Raw genomic sequence first — 17,011 nt, 5'->3', positions numbered from 1 at the left:
ATAAATACTGACCCTGGCAGCCATAACAATCTCATAGGCAGATTTTCAATAGTCCTTCCCATCTATAGATCTTGAAGGACAAAGGCTTTGCAGAACTTCAAGGACCATTCTGAAAAGGGCAACGATTATCTTTTCCCACTGTTGTCTGGTGCATCTGGTGTTCATCTGGTGCAAAAACCATTTTAATTATGATGTGGCAGGATCATCCTCACTACTGTGACTATGAAGAACAGGTATAACTTCTGCTCACAGAGAGACATCGATAAAGTAGAAGCTTTATTTACAGGATGAAATCCCTCCTTCAAAAAGCACTAGAGATGAACCAGAGGAATATTAATGCAACCTTGTGAATACCAAATGCATGAAATTCTGACTCAATAAAAGGCAGGCAGCTGGGTATTCTGATAAAAATGGGCCTTTATTTTTAAATTCTTCCTGTTATTACCTGGATTCTGTGTTTGTCAGAGCAACAAAATATAGTTTCTTTCATATGCGGCAAATCTGAAAACAATTCTGCAAGTAGCACAACACAAAAACTCCCACAAAAAAGGGAAAGCTATAAAATTTGAGAGGCGACGAGGCTTTCAGAAGTGCCAGTTTCCCAGTGCAATGGCTGGAAGGGTGGCCTGGCCTGGCGGCAGTTCAATCATTTTGTAACGAAGGACAAATACTTTCAACATCCTGAGAAAGAGGGCGGGGGGGAAGGGGGGCACGGCTCCCTTGCTTTCCCTCCTCCTGCTATTCTTTCTCCTCCCTCCCCCCACCCCTTGGATTTTCAATAGCTCTTTAGTGTTTCCATCAAAGGCTTTTCCCATTCATCCTCCCTTCTGGTGCCTGCCTTCCACCTGTCTATCCATCACAGCCCTAAGCCAGGTCCTTTTTTTTCCCCCCCTTTGCTATTTTTCATGCGGTGGGATTTGTTTATAAGCTTCTGTATTACCTAAGCTTGAGGGGAGGAGGCTGCTGGGAGGAAAGTGAGAAAGCAGGATTAAGGAGTAATAATTCAGCTCCGTTGCATTTCCATCTGAACAGTCATAAAATGTGCAAATCCTGTTCCTGAGAATTTCATGTCAGAGGCCCTCCCTGCCATTGCCCTTCCCGTGCCCCCTCTCTCCCCCCGCTCACGCAAAAACAAGCATCGAGAAAGATGCTTATAACTCCACAGACACCAAAGCCACGACGTGTGCACTGGCGGGGAGGAGGCTCCCACCAGCACGCGTGCAGGGCAGACACTTCAGATGTGGCCGTAAACTACAGACGAGGGGGTGGGAGGCAGCAGGGACTGAATCTGGCAGGACGACAGGAATAAGCAGGGAAAGGCAGTTTAATACGACAGCTCCCAACACCCCCAACTATAATTAATTAGCCTGGGGAAAAAATAAAAATAAGATAACTTTCTAGGCTTGTTTGTTCTGTAAGAAAAAGATATAGAAATTATATGTGATTCAGACCCCATCAGCTTGAAGAGCTTCTGCTGTCTCCTTTTTAGCTTATCTACCATCAAAAGGCACCAAAACAGACATGGGCTGGCTTTCTAGATCCGAGATCCACCAACAATCCATCTTTGACCAAACCGCAAGACAGAAGAAGGACCACTGCCATATACAGGTCAATGAAGCTTTGTCATTGATTCAAGCAGGGGTCAACGCAGCTGCATGTGGCCTCTGGGCACCCTTGCTGCCTGAACAAACATATTCAGAATAGCAAACAGTGCTAAAAAAGGGAGTGTCCCTTAACCTGTCCCCACCCTAGTGAGCCCACACACCTTTTCTTGGTGGAACTTCTTGTCACGTCTACTGAACCTGGCAACAGCTGGCAATTTTCTTCCACTTACAGACACATCTTGGACATACCGAGGATCACCCAACAGGTAGCACATGTCAAAATAAGTTCCTTTGATTGATAATTATTTATTATTTTTAAATAAAATGAGAAGAGATTGAATTGTTGCCCATCAGCAGCTCAGTTCTTTGTTTGGCAACTTCTTGGACAGTTTGACCATACATATGACAACACAAAATAAATTTCACTTGCTTGCAGTAGCAGTTTGCTATAAACTCAGTCCATCAAGGATTTATAATTCTAGCAGCAGTGGGATATACGAAATGAGAAGCCCTTTCATCCTTAAACTGCTCTGCAGTCTGGTCGAGATGATGAAAGTCACTGTTTCTAAGGCGAGAGAAGAGCAGCAGTTCATCCAGCCAGTTCAGCTGTGCTAGGAGGAGGCGTGCAAATGGGGTCCAAAGACGAGAGGAGGCCCGGAGAAACAGCAGCCCTTGGTTTTGCAGAACAGTCAAAAAGAAATCCTTAATGATGTCAGCCTTGCTTTGCAGGCTGGAGGGGAGCAGTATTTCCATCAACTAAATTATCTCAACTCTTTGGCTTCCCTGAGGGCACTGCAACAGGACAGACAGCGATCCCTCACCAGAGTCACTCTCAGATGTTCTTCCCGCCCACTAGCAGCCTCGAACCTGAGCACGTCTTTGGCACAGCAGGTGGTATCCTTAATCCCACGGAGGGCCAGCCCGAAGCGAAGATTAGCAGAAGAATTTGTTTTCATTAAAATCCAACCTACCATTACCATCCTATCTGATGGTTCGGGTTTAAAATGCGCAAGTCCGGCTATTCTAACAGCTCTGTTTCTGCAGGGAAAGGGCAGTTCAGCAACCTGCCTCTTCACTTTCTAATGTCTTTCTTTTAATCAACAAGTAACCAAGACAGACACATCGAGGAATGTTAAATACACCTCCTCCTGCAGAATTTTGCCAGCAAGGTCAATGGAATTGGGATTTCGCCTTTATTATGTTTCTTTTGACCCTGGAACTGGTCTGGTTTTCTTCCCAAAGAAATTTTTTTTAATGGGTCCATGAAAAAAAACAACCAACAAAACAGAAAAAGACATACAAATAAACACTAATACACGTGCAGGAAAAATACAAACCTTAGCACCACGCACTCCCCTCATTATTAGACAAAGGTTGGGAAGGGTTCACAAGTGTAAAATGCTCATGTGAATTATGAGATTACTGCTCAGTTTTCTCTCAAGTCGTGGGCTGGAAACAGATGGTGGCTGTAGCATTTATGACGGCACAACATGTAACTGCAAGCCTAGCCATCTCTCTCTCTCTCTCCTCAAAAATGCAGCTGCAAGGAAAGTTGTGGAAAATCACATTAATAGTCTCTTCCACCACACAGTTTTCCAGCCCTTCATCCCTGGCCAGCACATGGACAGAGCCATCTTGTATCCCAGCAAGAATACCCTTCTAATCCCTGTCTTGAACAGTTACCACTGACTGGTTTATTTAACGGTTACTTAAAATGTGGGGTTTGTTAGCATCATAAAAAAACCTCCAGAGAGGAGGTCCTTAAGGTCAGAGCAGATGCCATGTCACCCCAAGCACTCCATAAGGGAAACACTCAGAAAGAAGCAATCAGACTGTCCTTCAGCTGTTTATTATTTAAACATTGAGCTCAGGCCAAGCAGGTTGATTTATAGAGAAACAGAATGAAAGACACAACATTTGCAAAAGCATCTTTGTGACTTTGGAGTCCAAATCTCACTTTCAAGCATGAGTAGAAACTTTCACAAGGGCAAACATCTCTTGATTTTCAGTAAGACAGCCTTCCGTGACCACAAGTTTAGAAGTATCTGGGTGCCTAAAGACACATAGAACAACTAACCCAATATTTAAATATCTTGCCTGTACTGAAGAAAAAAATGCTCAAGCTTCACCAACCGTGTGCTTTTCGTCCTGATGGAAATACCTTGCCGCCTAAAATATCTTCAAACACCCAGCAAATCTAGCCTTAAAATCTGAGTGAAACACAAGAGCTGGTGGGCAGACAGATTCCCCCACGGTGGAGAACAGCAGGGTGACGAGCACGTGTGCAATGCCCTGCATGTGACAGAGGCGCATCCAACACCGGCTGGTGTTAACCTGGGGACAGCACATTTGGACTTGAAACCGTGAGCTGAGCCTGGCGCACACCCACCAACTCTCTAGTCACCATCGAGGGGCCTGCTTACGCCAGGGGACTCTTTAAGTGGTAGGAAGCTGTTACTTGTCATCCATAGGATCTCTGGGTGCTTTACAAGTATGAAATATTACTGTTTCACAACACTTCTGGGAGCATCAGCTCACTAACAGTAAATCCAGTAGCTTGGGGTTCAGGCCCTTGTCCAAAACCAGGATTTTAGGATTACTTTTTCAGTTGAGTTAATTAAGAGTCTGTCAAATATGAATTTTCCAGACAAGCGTCGCTGGTAAATCTAAGCATCCATTTTGCTGTTCTCACTTTGCTGGTCTTGCTACCTGATTGACAGCATCAGTGCCAACTTCACCGTGTTCACCCTTAGTCACTCACACGTGTTCCTGCTGTCCTCCCCGCAGCTAGACATAGGCAATGCAGTATTTTTGCCTCCTAGGGTGCAGAACAGGACAAAGGAAAACAAGATAGACTTTTACCATTCCCTTTACCACTTTTCGCAGCTAGAACTGGAAGATGCCACAGAAATTCAATAGTGTGGACACTTGAAACTTTAAAAAGCCTTTCCCAGAGGTAGAATCTTTGCGGGTGATATGACCACACACATCCACTGCGTACCTAACGTAACTGCAAAGCCCTGAGACCTTTCCTCTAAGATATAGAAGGTGCCATATTTTTTTTTACTTTTGGAAACCTCATCCTGCAGAATTCATTAGTATCCTATGCAACAATGTACTTCCTGTAAGTAATGAGCTATAAAGTGTATTAGAAGTTTCCACTTCTGGTTTTATCTTTTCCTGATCTACCCTGAAAATTCTTTTGAAGTTGCTCAAAGTGTTCTTCATGTATGCTTGTTTTAGGAAATACCAGATCACTATTGGCAAACTTCTCCTTAATTAAGCGAGATAAAGGAATCAAGATTATATGATCTGCTTAATTTCCCACCTTTTTAAGGTACTTTTTAAAGACTTTTTTTCACTTGCCTTAGAAAAGAAACATGCTGAAGAAAACTGGAAGGAAGAGACCTTAGAGGCCCAGAGAGGGCAGACAGTGCTATGGACTTTCTAGAGGAGCTGGGCTTGCTGGTAGAAAGCCACTGAATAGTTAAAGCTTTCCCTCAATACTATGGAATAGTTTACTGTAAGGCTGCACACGCTTCTGAAACTAGCATCACTCCAGGCAATGCATAAAAGAAGAAGACTAAGCTTACACTGTGTTAGCACAGTAGGCTCTTCAGGGCCTCAGTTCAGCAAGCCAACTTGGATCATGCCTAACTTCAAGCACAAGTAACTTCAAAGAAACATCTCACATGCCTCAAGTTCAGGTTTGCACTGACTCTTGCTGAATCACAACTTAAGGGAATGCAGGGAGCTAATGGAAAACATTTGTACTTGCTAACCCCAGCTACAAGGTCCCCAAACCCCCGTTAGATATGCAGACATAGACGAATCATTTTGGATGGGCCAGCAGGCTCTTCACAATAAATGGATATAAGATGTTAGGCAAGCTCTTCTGAAGAACATGTACAAGAAACAGATATCCCTGAATAAACAGCAACTATTTGATTTAAAGGAGCATTTGGGGCAATCTGCGAAGTACACAAGCTGAGCATTAACCTGCAGGACTCATACATGGCCTGTTAAAGAAACCACTCCATCTGTGATAAATTGCTACTGTCACTTTTGCTGTGGAAACCCACTGCACTCAAGGGAGAATTCAGATTCTGAAGATGTATTTGAGTAGCTTCTTGGCTCCAAGGACACCTCTGAGCAGCTTATTTTACTGTGGGTGAATTTGGACTAAGGAGGGTCTTCACTCCTGAGCGTATGAGCACAGGGCCCCCAGCCTGCATGGGAATCTTGCTACCAAGTAGATACCAGGTCTCCTCAACGACATCATGCAGCATGAGACCCTCCCCTGCATGAGGTACACGTAGGTAGGCATCAGGGAAACATCAGCCCTCAAGGCAAGGGGGAAAGGGAGAAACTGCAGCGCTTGGAGGTAGCCACGGAGGATGCATCTTCAGGCAGGACCGTTTGAGCACAAGGAGGCGTATCTTGGCTTCCCTTCAGTGCTGCAGCATCCCTCCCTCCTTCTCTGGGCCCACACAGCAGGCGCGGCTGGGCAACAGGCTCCAGCGGAACGGGGCCCATAGCAGAAAACCTGGCCTCTTGAAATCTCCCTGGTCTTCAGCTTAAACCAGCACCACCTTTATATAGAAAAGACATGTAAAACCAAAGTGCTAAGGAAGAGGCGAGGCACGGCTGGAGTAAGGACTCCCCATCTGAAATGTCAGGCTGTTCCAGCAGTGAACAGGGCATGCAACAGGCACTTGAAAAGTCGCTGCTGGGAAACACCTACACCAAACAGCAGAAAGTTAACCTGGGGTTTGAGTGCCGCTACCTAGGAAAGGAAGGCAACGCTCACGGTGACATCCCTGGGTCAAAATTAGCCTCCCTGTACAACACTGACAGGGCGTTTGAAGCCAACTGAGATTTATCAGAAGTCTTGTAAAAACAAGTCAAAACTGGATGCCCAAACCCCTTAGACTGCCGAAAAAACTCCCAGTCAGGGATGTCCAGCAATTCTGGAGGGCTCTTGATACTTCACTGAGGTCTACAAGTTCAAGTTCATCCCCAAAGGGAGCTGAGGCCTCTCAGCACTTCACCCACAGGCCCTCTGTGAACAGTCTTCTTCCTTGCGGTCAAACAGGGGATATCTTGAATTTATGTCTTGCTTCTCCCCTTGTGAGCAAACTAAATAATTTCTATGAGTAATTCTTCCCGTTAATTGCCAAGGAAAAGTCTGGTAACAAATGCTTTGCATTTTTGACAGGTCAGAGGCTTCCCTAAACAAAGTTGCTGTTTTCTGTTTTCTAACAGCACATGTTCACATCCGGGGACCCCGGCAAATTCCAGTGTGGATGAGTCTCTGTGGGAAATTGCTTTTCCAGATTTTCTTGTTTTAGCTCCTCCAGGAAATGAGTCTATTTTTACAACAACACTAAACAGCAACATATGAAACCATTATCTGCTTCGTGGCAAGAGTTTCGGGTCAATTCTCAGGTAACTGTCATCTCCAGTGAAGTCAATGGAGTTGTATCTATTTATGCAAGCCAGCGACCTGGCCAATTATGTAATTGGTTGATCAGTTACTAGAACATAGAGCTACCATTGGCCTAAGGAGTGTCCCATTTTCATACATCTCAAAGTTCATCCAAGCCCTGATGTATCGATAAGTGAAGTATTCAAGTATTATGGTCCGTAAAGATTATCATTAACTGCTGAAAGATTTAAGTGGGAGCATTTTCTATGAACACCCACTTTGTCACTGGATGTCATTTTATGTAGTATATTTCTTGGATTCTTTTTTCACCTGCCAAATCAACCAGGGTGGGATTTTCAGAAGGGTTTAAAATGCTTTTCTTCTACTTATTTGTGATAGCTTTCAAGAACCAAGATGTTTTCAAAATCCCCAGAGGATTTCAAGCACTATGGGCTCAACTGCAGCTCTCGGTGCTTCTGGTTTTTGCATACCTGATCTTAACAGCTACTCTCAATTTCAAAGACGGACAGTAAAACCAGTTGCCTTCATTACACAAGATCAAAGACAGTACGTAGAGGCCAAAACACCAGGTCTGACCTTGGGAAGGTGAGTGTGCAACACTTGTTACAAACTTGGCTCCTTGTTTCCCTGTTTGAGGGACTACTCCAGCCTTCATATGTGGATTTCTTTTCTGCTGAAGCACATAAATCAGCCTGTCTTTGCATATTTTTGTCTAAGATCCTGGAAGACATTTGGCATGCACAAGCATCAGTCCCAACAGACATTTTTAGATGCTAAAAACTCAAACCAAGTCAGATTTGATGGCCTGCTAATGAGTCAAATATAACAATAACTGGATTCCCCTCCAGGGGAAGACATAACACTGGAAGAATGTGACACTGAAACCTTCAGCGACAGAAATTCTATCACCAGGATGTTGCCAGAATTTCATCTATTGATTATGAACAAGATGAAGGGTTAGCACTTCCTTAGTTTCAGGTTGGGAACTTCTTGACTTTACACCTACCTGAAAAGCTCACCAAATGTCACTCAAGAGCCCAGCATACAGAAAACAAACCTAGAGACAATATCTAAGGAAAACAGTACCTAACCTATGACTTGTTCTTTGATTTACAACTGTGATTGCAGGCCCCACCTCACAGTCATATACCAGGATAATAGGTAGCAGGTCATCGAGAACCAGCCATAACTTTTTACATGTCGTAGTGATTCTAAGCTACTTCAGCACATAATTTAGCCTGATGCAGCAAGTAATTAGAATGACTAAAGGGATAGGTAACATTCCACAACTGAAAAATGAATGACCAACCTTTTTATCTTGTTAATTTTATTTTTTTTTTTTCCTAAACTAAAAATTGCCCTATTTCACATGAAATGCACTCTCATTATTTTTTCCCATCTCAAATTTCTTACGGATATGACTGTGAGTTCTCTAACTATACTTGCTGATGTACCCAAAAAGATCACTGCCGTTAGTAATTGCAGTCCTGAACCCACCCACGCCAGGAAAGTACTTTCCCAAAAAAGAACATGTATTTCAAAATGGCAACCTCCATGGGAGCAGAAGAGAGTGGAATTCTCCTAGCTGTTTTCCTAGTTGTATATTCTAGTCGTGTTACTTCATCTTTGGGGTTGCTTACAACATACTTCAACACTCTTAGAGCACGAAGACCCCCATTCCACTCTGGGATCCTGTGGCAGGAAGGCACACTCTACTCAAAGAGAGTAATAAAGCATCAACTCTGCTCCATTCGCCTGAGGTCAATGGGATGTTTGTCCGAAGTTACAAGCACGCTTAGGCACTGGTTTGAAGAGGGCAAACACAGGCACCTCTTAAAGTGCTTTTCCACGTTAAGGCCTGGGAAAAAAAATCCGGATTGGGCCCACGATAAAAACAGCTCCCTTAGGAAATGTTGCCCACACTATAAAAGGGATGAATGACACTGAACTGAAGGGAAGCACAATGAAAATTGTCTACTGATTTTTTGTAAATTCCCATAAAATCTGAGTCTTGATTTGTTCTATGTGCATAATTTTCATTGTAAGTCATGAAAGGTTGACTCCTTAGAGATGCAGGAAATGACCAGCTCATGACAGCATAACAGGCTGTGTGACTGCATGGGCAGAAAGCTGGATTTTCATCAGTCACTACATTCTCTGACAATACGGCAGTGGTTTTTGATCATGTATCCGATGCACAATAATTAGGCAAAATGACTTACCCTCAATCTTTTCAGTATTTAGCTCTAAGGGTGCAAGGATTCATTCTTGGAAAGGGAAGATGGTCGTGTGATTTAGGGCACTGGATGAGCACTCAGATCTGAGTCCTATCCCTGGTTCTGCCATAGCCTTGCTGTGTGACCTTGCACAGTCATTTCTCCATGCCTCGGTCTCGCCTAAAATGGGATAACAATAGTTCTTTATTTCAGAGGAGATATGAGTACAAACCAGTTCAAGGCTGTGCCGCAGAGATGCTACAGCAAAGAGCGGCACAGAAAAGCTCAGACATGGAATAATACCTTGCTATTAAAATGTGGGAAAACACACAATAATTGAATGAAATATAAGTACAAAACACAGGCTGATTTTTGAGGAATGCAACACTGATAGGCTTTTCTCTGTTACCTCAAATTAAAGCAAACTTAAGTGGGATTCTTATGGGCTTAAATGGCTTTTACCTGACTGTTTCTGAGATCTAGAAGCTGTGGCGTAGAAACACCACGAAAATTACTTCCTTGAAAACCTCCACATTGTTTCTGTTTTAAAGCAACCACAATTTCCAGCCCAAGAGAGGGTCAAATAAATATTCACGGTAAGATTGTCGAAGCTATGGAAGGGCCCTACAAACATTATTTCCTTCAAATTACAGTAAAATATGAGCATGCAAATCTGAGGTAACTTTGAAACTTCATCTTTGCTTTTGGGTACACTTTCAAATTAAATTATAAACGGGGCCACTGATCTTAATTGAACTGTCAGATGTCTGGAATAGCTTCAATACCACTATTCCAGAGTTACACTGTTGCCGGAATTGGACAGAGCTTTAGCAGGGAGCCTTCAGTCATGAATATTTTTCCAAATGCAAAGATGAATCTTTTTCTCTCCACAAACACGTGTCTATATAAGAGCATTTGTCTTTCACGAGGGGGTCAGCTATGGGCCTGTGGGCCTGGGAGACAGGATCTCGGGGCGCATGCCTAGATAAAACAATTGATTTGGAGATAAACAGATCAAAGGCTGTTCTGTCAGGCAGGAGAAGAAAGAAGAGATATATGATGAGACAGATCCTAGGAAGGGAAAATGATTTTTGAGAGACAGAAACACAGGGATGGGAAAGGCAGGCAGAGAATAGCTGGCAAATAGGCCACAGAAAGGTAACATGGACCCGAGGAGGACAGCCAAAAGAACCTCACAGCTGGAATGCTGAAGGCCGTTGGAGGGAGGAGGCCCGTGAGATGCTGTTCCAAGCAGAGTAAAAAGGCTAAGGTCAAAGACACAGAAGTGCTGGAGCTGCCTAGGAACCTCCAGGGCTGGAGAGGAAGAACTGCCTGTAGTCACCATGCACTGTCTAATAAAGCAGATACTAAGCACGACGGAGGGCAGGAGAAAAGGAAAGCAAACTGGCACGTAATCCTTGATTTCACTCAACAAAAGCAACTGAAGGGCAGCTCTGGAAAGATGAAGCACAGAATTAAATTTAATGAATTGACTAGAGACTCAGCAATCATGCACCATATTATAACACTCAGATTCCTTTCGGACAGTCCACTACAGGTATACTTTCTGACCAGAAAAGACCTCAAAAAGGATGAAATCAAACCAATCACTTCTGAATCTCTGGACAGAGGCAGTGACTGCAGAATGTAAAACAGAAAAAAACGTTTTACCCCAAATTTCTACCTAGTACGCGCAAGGACAAAAACGACAAGGTGTTAAAGGATCACATGGAAACGTGACTTACAACTATCATCTTCAACTCCTTCATTAAGTCCCCTACTCGCCCCCCACCCCGCAAGTAAAAGAGATGTCAATCAGGTATCTCACGGCTCCAATTGCTCACACCCTTCCCTGTAACACTCCAAATGTTGCACTTCAAAAGTCCAGATGGAGTCCACCTCCAGCAGACAGCGGAAGAAGATATGACACGGCATTCACGAATGCACAGAGAACTGTTTAATTTACAGCCACAATGGTGAAACAAACCATTTCAGAGCTTGGACATTCAAAGTTAAGTCTGACACCCATTCTTATATTCACTTATTGTGCTTAAGTATTAGAGAACACAGGATTACATTAACAGTACACGACAATCTGAGATCCCTGCAGGACCGAGTAGTGAAAGGGATGAGCAAGAATGAGGGACCAGCCCCTCAAGTGGTGTAAGCTGGTACAACTCCATTGCAGGCAATGGAGTGATGGTGATTTACACCAGCTGAGGATATGGCCCTTGAAATGTCCAACTTAACTTTGAATTAATGTCTCCTGTGTCACAACCTTTAAAATGTTACTGTTCCTTCTGATTGTATCTGCCACCTTGGAGAAGGAGGACTAACACCATAGCCTGGAGCGTTCGAAAGGCTGGCAGGTAATACCTCAGCTGGATGACAGTAAATGACGCCTATGTCATGACACTCTCCTCGTATTTTAAAAACCGCGGACTGGATCCTCATCTGATGTAAATTAGCTTAGGGGCAGCTGAAGTCAAAAACATTTGCCAATTTATACTAGCTGAGAATATAGCCCTGAGATTTTTGTGTTTTCTGCTGCATGCCGTGTAAACACTGTGCTTGAGAACAAAGACTCTCGTGCATTTCATTCCTGGTAACAAAATTAACTCGAGACTACAAGACTCAAACAAACAACTACTGGGAAAGAATCCATTCAGTCTTCATTCTCTCCTGGTTTTCTGAATTTGGCATAACACATTTATTTGCTGGCACCGATCAAATGCATGCCTCTCAGTTTGCCTTTTTTTCAAGACTTTAATATAGGGCCAGACTCGCTCGTGATGTAAATCAGCAGAACTCCATTAAGCTCAACGGAGTTACTCCAGGGAAGCTGGCCCACAGGTCCGAACGCAACCTTCTCAGGCCAGTGCAACCATAGGACTCTCAAAAGGTTGTTTTGCAAATTATTCCACTTAAGTGACTTTGACATCCTTTCATACCTGCACAGTGTCTGAGTGGGTCACATAATGCTTTTCATCTACATGATTTTAATGGATATATGGTTTTTTCATTAGATATCTTTTAGACAAAAAAGGAACGGAGCAACATTATTGGCATCCCACTGAAACATAAATATATAAATTACATTTTATACACTTTTTTAAACGCAGACACATACATTCATGTGCATAACATCGTGAACAGTACACTTAGTGGAAAACAAGCACAGACAATCTCAGTTAAATGTATTTCCAGTTTTGGTGCTCAACAAATACACTGGGAAAATGATCACAAAATAGACCGGTGGCTAACTCTATCTCTGCATTAGCATCTGAAGCCAATAACGCCTGTTAGCTAACATTGCTTTGTGTGGCTGAAATTGGACATGGCTACAGGAACAGGAGGGGAATGTTTGAACTATATTTAACAAAATGGAAAGGTTAAAATATCTTTCTCTCTTGTTGTTTTAAGGTTCTGCAGTTCATTCACATTTAAAGATATCTTTTTATTTGAATGGAAACACTGTCTTCAAGACAAACTTTTTAGTCGTTCCAAACTAAGGAAACTCTTTCATCTCTTTAGATGTTTCACAAATGGAAGAATCCAGTAGTTCATTTTACATATCCAATGTGATAATCCAACCAAAACAAAGGGTACGTAATCCAAACTACTGGGGCGGGGCAGCAATTTTGGCCAAGTGAGTAGCCATGTCGTATCTGGCACAGCCCTAAATTTCCAAAGCAGTACAGAAGGATTCAGCCATGTGGCTCCCACTGCAATCCGTGGGGAACTGAACATTTAATCCTTTGGCACTTTGAAAACACAGGAGCTGGTGCCAGAGTCTTTTATCTGCCCTGCTATAGTTCAAATAGATTTTGATGTTATTTGGGCTATTCTACTACAAAAATATGACCACAAAATGCTTTTTTTTTAAATTTTTTTCTTTTTTTTTTTTGGTTCAAGAAAACATAGCAGGCTTTCTCAGGTATATAAAACTGTTAATTTTTAGATAAAAATACAAACTTCACCTTTACAAAAACACATATTTCTGTTGAATACACATAAAGCATAACATTTTACCAAAAATAAAGAATTTTAGGTTTTGTTCAAATATTTGCAGCAAGGTAGTTCCCATGCCACCATGACATTGTACAATGCAGATACAAGAATTTGTACATTTCACACAGCTCCAACAGGTGAAATAAAAGTATCTGTATACTGATAAGAATGACAATTGCTAACACAACATCACTAGTAGGCAACTGGCATAAGTCTTAAAGGAAAAAAAAAAAAAAGGATTTTTGCATGGATATCCTATGATTTGTTTACGCACATCTCTCTTTTTTTCTCTTTTTTTCTTTTTATGTAATGCTTTAAATTACGGGGGAGGTTGGGGAACATAAACCAAGAAACGTCTAGAAAATTATGCATAGGTATACCATTTTTATTTTAATACATCTCATTAGTTTGCATCCCACTAGGAGAAATACCATAATGTTTTGTGTTCTGCTTATTGTTATACCAGTCTTTTATATGTGTTATTGGCAAATGTAGTCCAAGAGATAATAAAAAGCTAGGCAAAAAGTAAAAAGAAAACTTAATAATCACTTTATGGTGTAAAAAAAAAAAATCCACTTAAGGCTCCCCAGAAGGTTTTCTGAATAGACTTTTAAAACACCACCAAGCCAGGATGTATTGTTCTATAGTGTTTGCGTGGCATTTGATCATTTCATACATTCCTGCTTTTTTTGTGCCTGAAGTCCATCAGTGTCCATCCATCTTCATCAAGAACGCAGGCACATTTCTTGACGTAAAGCACCGTTGACTGCTCTGACAGAAATCCACTATTCACTTAGATTTTTGTCATTTTTTGAGTACTTTTGGTATCCTCCATTCATTCAACTGTCTTTTTTTCTTTTCTGTATTTCTTTCTTTCATTTTTTTTCTTTTTTGGACAGGGAAGCTTCCTATTGTTTCACAGAGTGCTACAATACTTGCTTTGATGTCACATTAAACAAATGTACATTGTCTCTTTGTTCTCATTAAGTGTTCTTTTGAGCCATTTTTCACATAGGAGAACAAATAAAGTATACAGTCAATAAGCACCATACATAGTAGGTTCAGGAATGTAACAAACCATGTACATCCATGTCCCAGAGAGAAGTTTTTTTTCTAGCTTATTTTCACCTTACATCTGCAGGAGAGAAAAAAGATACAATAACTCTATGATTAGAATCAAAGGTCCTACCCTCTAAGTAGATGACTTAAAAAAAAAACTGTTCTGCATGAAGAGTCACTAACCTGGGACAAGAAGTTCTAAATGCTGTTTTGATTGAGTTTACATGCTCACTTTTAAAGTTGAATTTTAGAAAATCTTTGCTTCTATCATACTACTCCCAATAAATACCTGTTAATCTGAAACAGGATATCAAGTTTAGCATTCTTTAGAAACGATACATCAGTATAAATGAAAACTGCCATTGGGAGTCTATGTGCAAAAACAGGTGCTTGAAATTAAATTCACCATCATCCAGGCGCTAGGCACATACACTGCAAAATCCAAATCATTCCCGCTCCAAATACTAGAATCATTTGCAAGTGCTGCAGTTTACATAATTTCAAGTCATTAAGAAATGGAAATTCCACATTTAATTTGGAATGTGTATCGCCATCATCATACACTGCTAATACGTTGGCCAAAGGATTTCAGTCATTTTTGCATTGAGAGGGTGTTAGTTTTTCACTACACCGAAAACCTCATGAATTTTGATGACTGACTGTTATAATCCTACTGAGACTGAACCGACCAAAAAAAAGATCTCAATTTTCTGGTGTAAGTAACACAGGGCCCTGCAACACAAAAACACGGTATTTCTAAGTATCTTCCTTGGCAGGTAGGCAGATCATCAGAGTGTCTCAGGTGCATGTACAATCAATCCCAGTTCATCCCAACACATGGGTTTGATGGTCATGCATATAATAGTATTTGCTGTATGTACACTCAATGTTTTACAGCCAAAAACTCGGAACACAAGAATTTGTAACCTGGCAATTCATTCATGCATTATTATGGGACGTTTTGACCCCAGAAATCAATAATAATGAAACAAAAGCAGAGGCAACAGAACTTGAGATTTCAGAAGCTGAAGTATTAGCGCCCTCAAAATTAAAAAAAAAAAAAAAGAAACAAAAAAGGCAAGAAAAGGAAGTAGCTCAAGAATGTAAGGTGTTGATGGTGATGTGGAGCTTAAAGGAAAAATACCAGCAGGTAGAATTATCAAAGCCAATCAAATCTAATCTTTTTGCAGCCTTGAGGTAGCAAGTGTCAAGATTTTGAACAGTGATTAAGTTGAAGTGATGATATTTGATTAAGTTTTCCAGTACTTGTGCTATTAGGTGTTCAGCATATAGGTCCTACCTGAATATCAAATAGTTCCAGTAGGTTTTATGTTGGTTTTAACTTTTTTCGTTTCCGTTTTTTACCTGATTCCCTAGGCCTTCCTGTTAACATAAGGGCAGGGCTGGTAAAAAGCCCTAAGGTAATGCACTTTGTTGAACACTGAAGTAATAAATACTCAAACCGTTTACATTTCAAAGAAATCTCATTACCCTTTGCATTAACATAATAACTTTATAACGTCTGATTTGACATTCCGTTTACAAAGTAATTATACAAAAGTAAAGAAATAATAAACGAAGTTGGCATTGCATACGTCATTTCCAAGATCCATCTATAATTACTGTTACCATGCAGTATTCAACATTTGCTTTCAGCTCTGTAGTTAAGCTATTTTCAGCTCATCATCCACTTGCTGGTGCAAGTTTTGTTCCTATCAGTAATTAAATCCTAGAAATCTACATTTTTCCATGACAATTCTACCCCATTTTTCACACACACCAAAAAGAAAAGTTTTCATCTTAAAATCTTAACTGCTTAGTCTTTGACAATTAAAGACATTTTGGAAAATGGAAATTGATCTAATGAAACTTTTTTCCAAATAGAAGACATAGAAAAAATAGCAACCCTTCCACACATAAAAGTAACCATTTAAATGTGGTTTTGTCTACTCATAACTCAACCTAGTTTCAGTTAAAACACTCAGCTCAGATTATAAATTGATGTCCAAGAAAATCACAGCAGAGGCCTAACTTTGTTTTTATACAAATTCTAATTCTTCTCCTCTGTACATAGCAACTGAAGTTTACATTCGCTTAGACCAGATTTATGTCTCCATGCTGGATGGAGACAGTATAGAAAACCCTTCCTTATCCAGCCACCTAGGAAATCCATCACCCCCGGGCAGCTTTCCTCCTGTATTTACCTGCTCTTCACTGACTCTCATTTTGGGGCTGGGTCTACTGCACCCCTAAATTCCCGGCAGAGGAGAAAGCAAACTTTTGAGGCTGCCTTCAACCAAAATCAGGAGAAAGGGAGGTGTCCTTTCTACTGTAGTGGGTTTCCTGAATATGTGTCGAGTTCTGCATTGATTGCACCCTAGCAAGAGGATCTGAGGTAATGATTTTAGGTAGTTTTATGAAAGTCACATTGAAAGTAAATATCTTTCCCCTTAGATCTTTCCCCACAGTAACTTAAATGTTGGCTTGATAAGGCAAACTTATGTTTAACGTGACAACTAACAATAAGTTCTTGACTATACGTAAGTAAGAAAAAAACAGGAACTGGCGGTGTTGTTTCAGAACTCCTTACTCCTGAATATTGAATTTACTCCCAAGTGCTTTACATTCATTTCATTAATATTTTCCCCAACTCAAGTAAATCTCAGCCTTAG

General features: G+C 41.3%; 1 protein-coding gene across 5 annotated transcripts in view; it reads right to left on the bottom strand.

Annotated features, from left to right (window-relative positions):
• Nucleotides 1-401: 401 nt before the first annotated feature.
• Nucleotides 402-17,011, bottom strand: part of PDGFA (platelet derived growth factor subunit A) — a 36,779-nt gene continuing 20,169 nt past the window's right edge. Inside the window, exons 6-8 of one of the 5 annotated variants that reach the window (XR_012662460.1) lie at nucleotides 15,640-15,722; nucleotides 14,523-14,636; nucleotides 13,506-14,415 (exon numbers count right to left, since the gene is read on the bottom strand). Coding sequence is in view for 3 of the 5 variants with exons in the window: in XM_075105002.1 (XP_074961103.1) it covers nucleotides 9,316-9,449 (134 nt within the window). In the remaining 2 variants the exon portion in view is untranslated. Of the gene's footprint in view, nucleotides 3,145-9,275; nucleotides 9,450-13,505; nucleotides 14,416-14,522; nucleotides 14,637-15,639; nucleotides 15,723-17,011 lie in introns of those variants that run through there. The other 4 variants (XM_075105002.1, XR_012662461.1, XM_075105003.1 and 1 more) reach the window with 4 other exon arrangements.

The sequence above is a fragment of the Phalacrocorax aristotelis genome, chromosome 10 (assembly GCF_949628215.1).
Source record: "Phalacrocorax aristotelis chromosome 10, bGulAri2.1, whole genome shotgun sequence".
NCBI lineage: Eukaryota > Metazoa > Chordata > Aves > Suliformes > Phalacrocoracidae > Phalacrocorax > Phalacrocorax aristotelis.
This window is presented reverse-complemented; position numbering and strand designations above follow the sequence as displayed.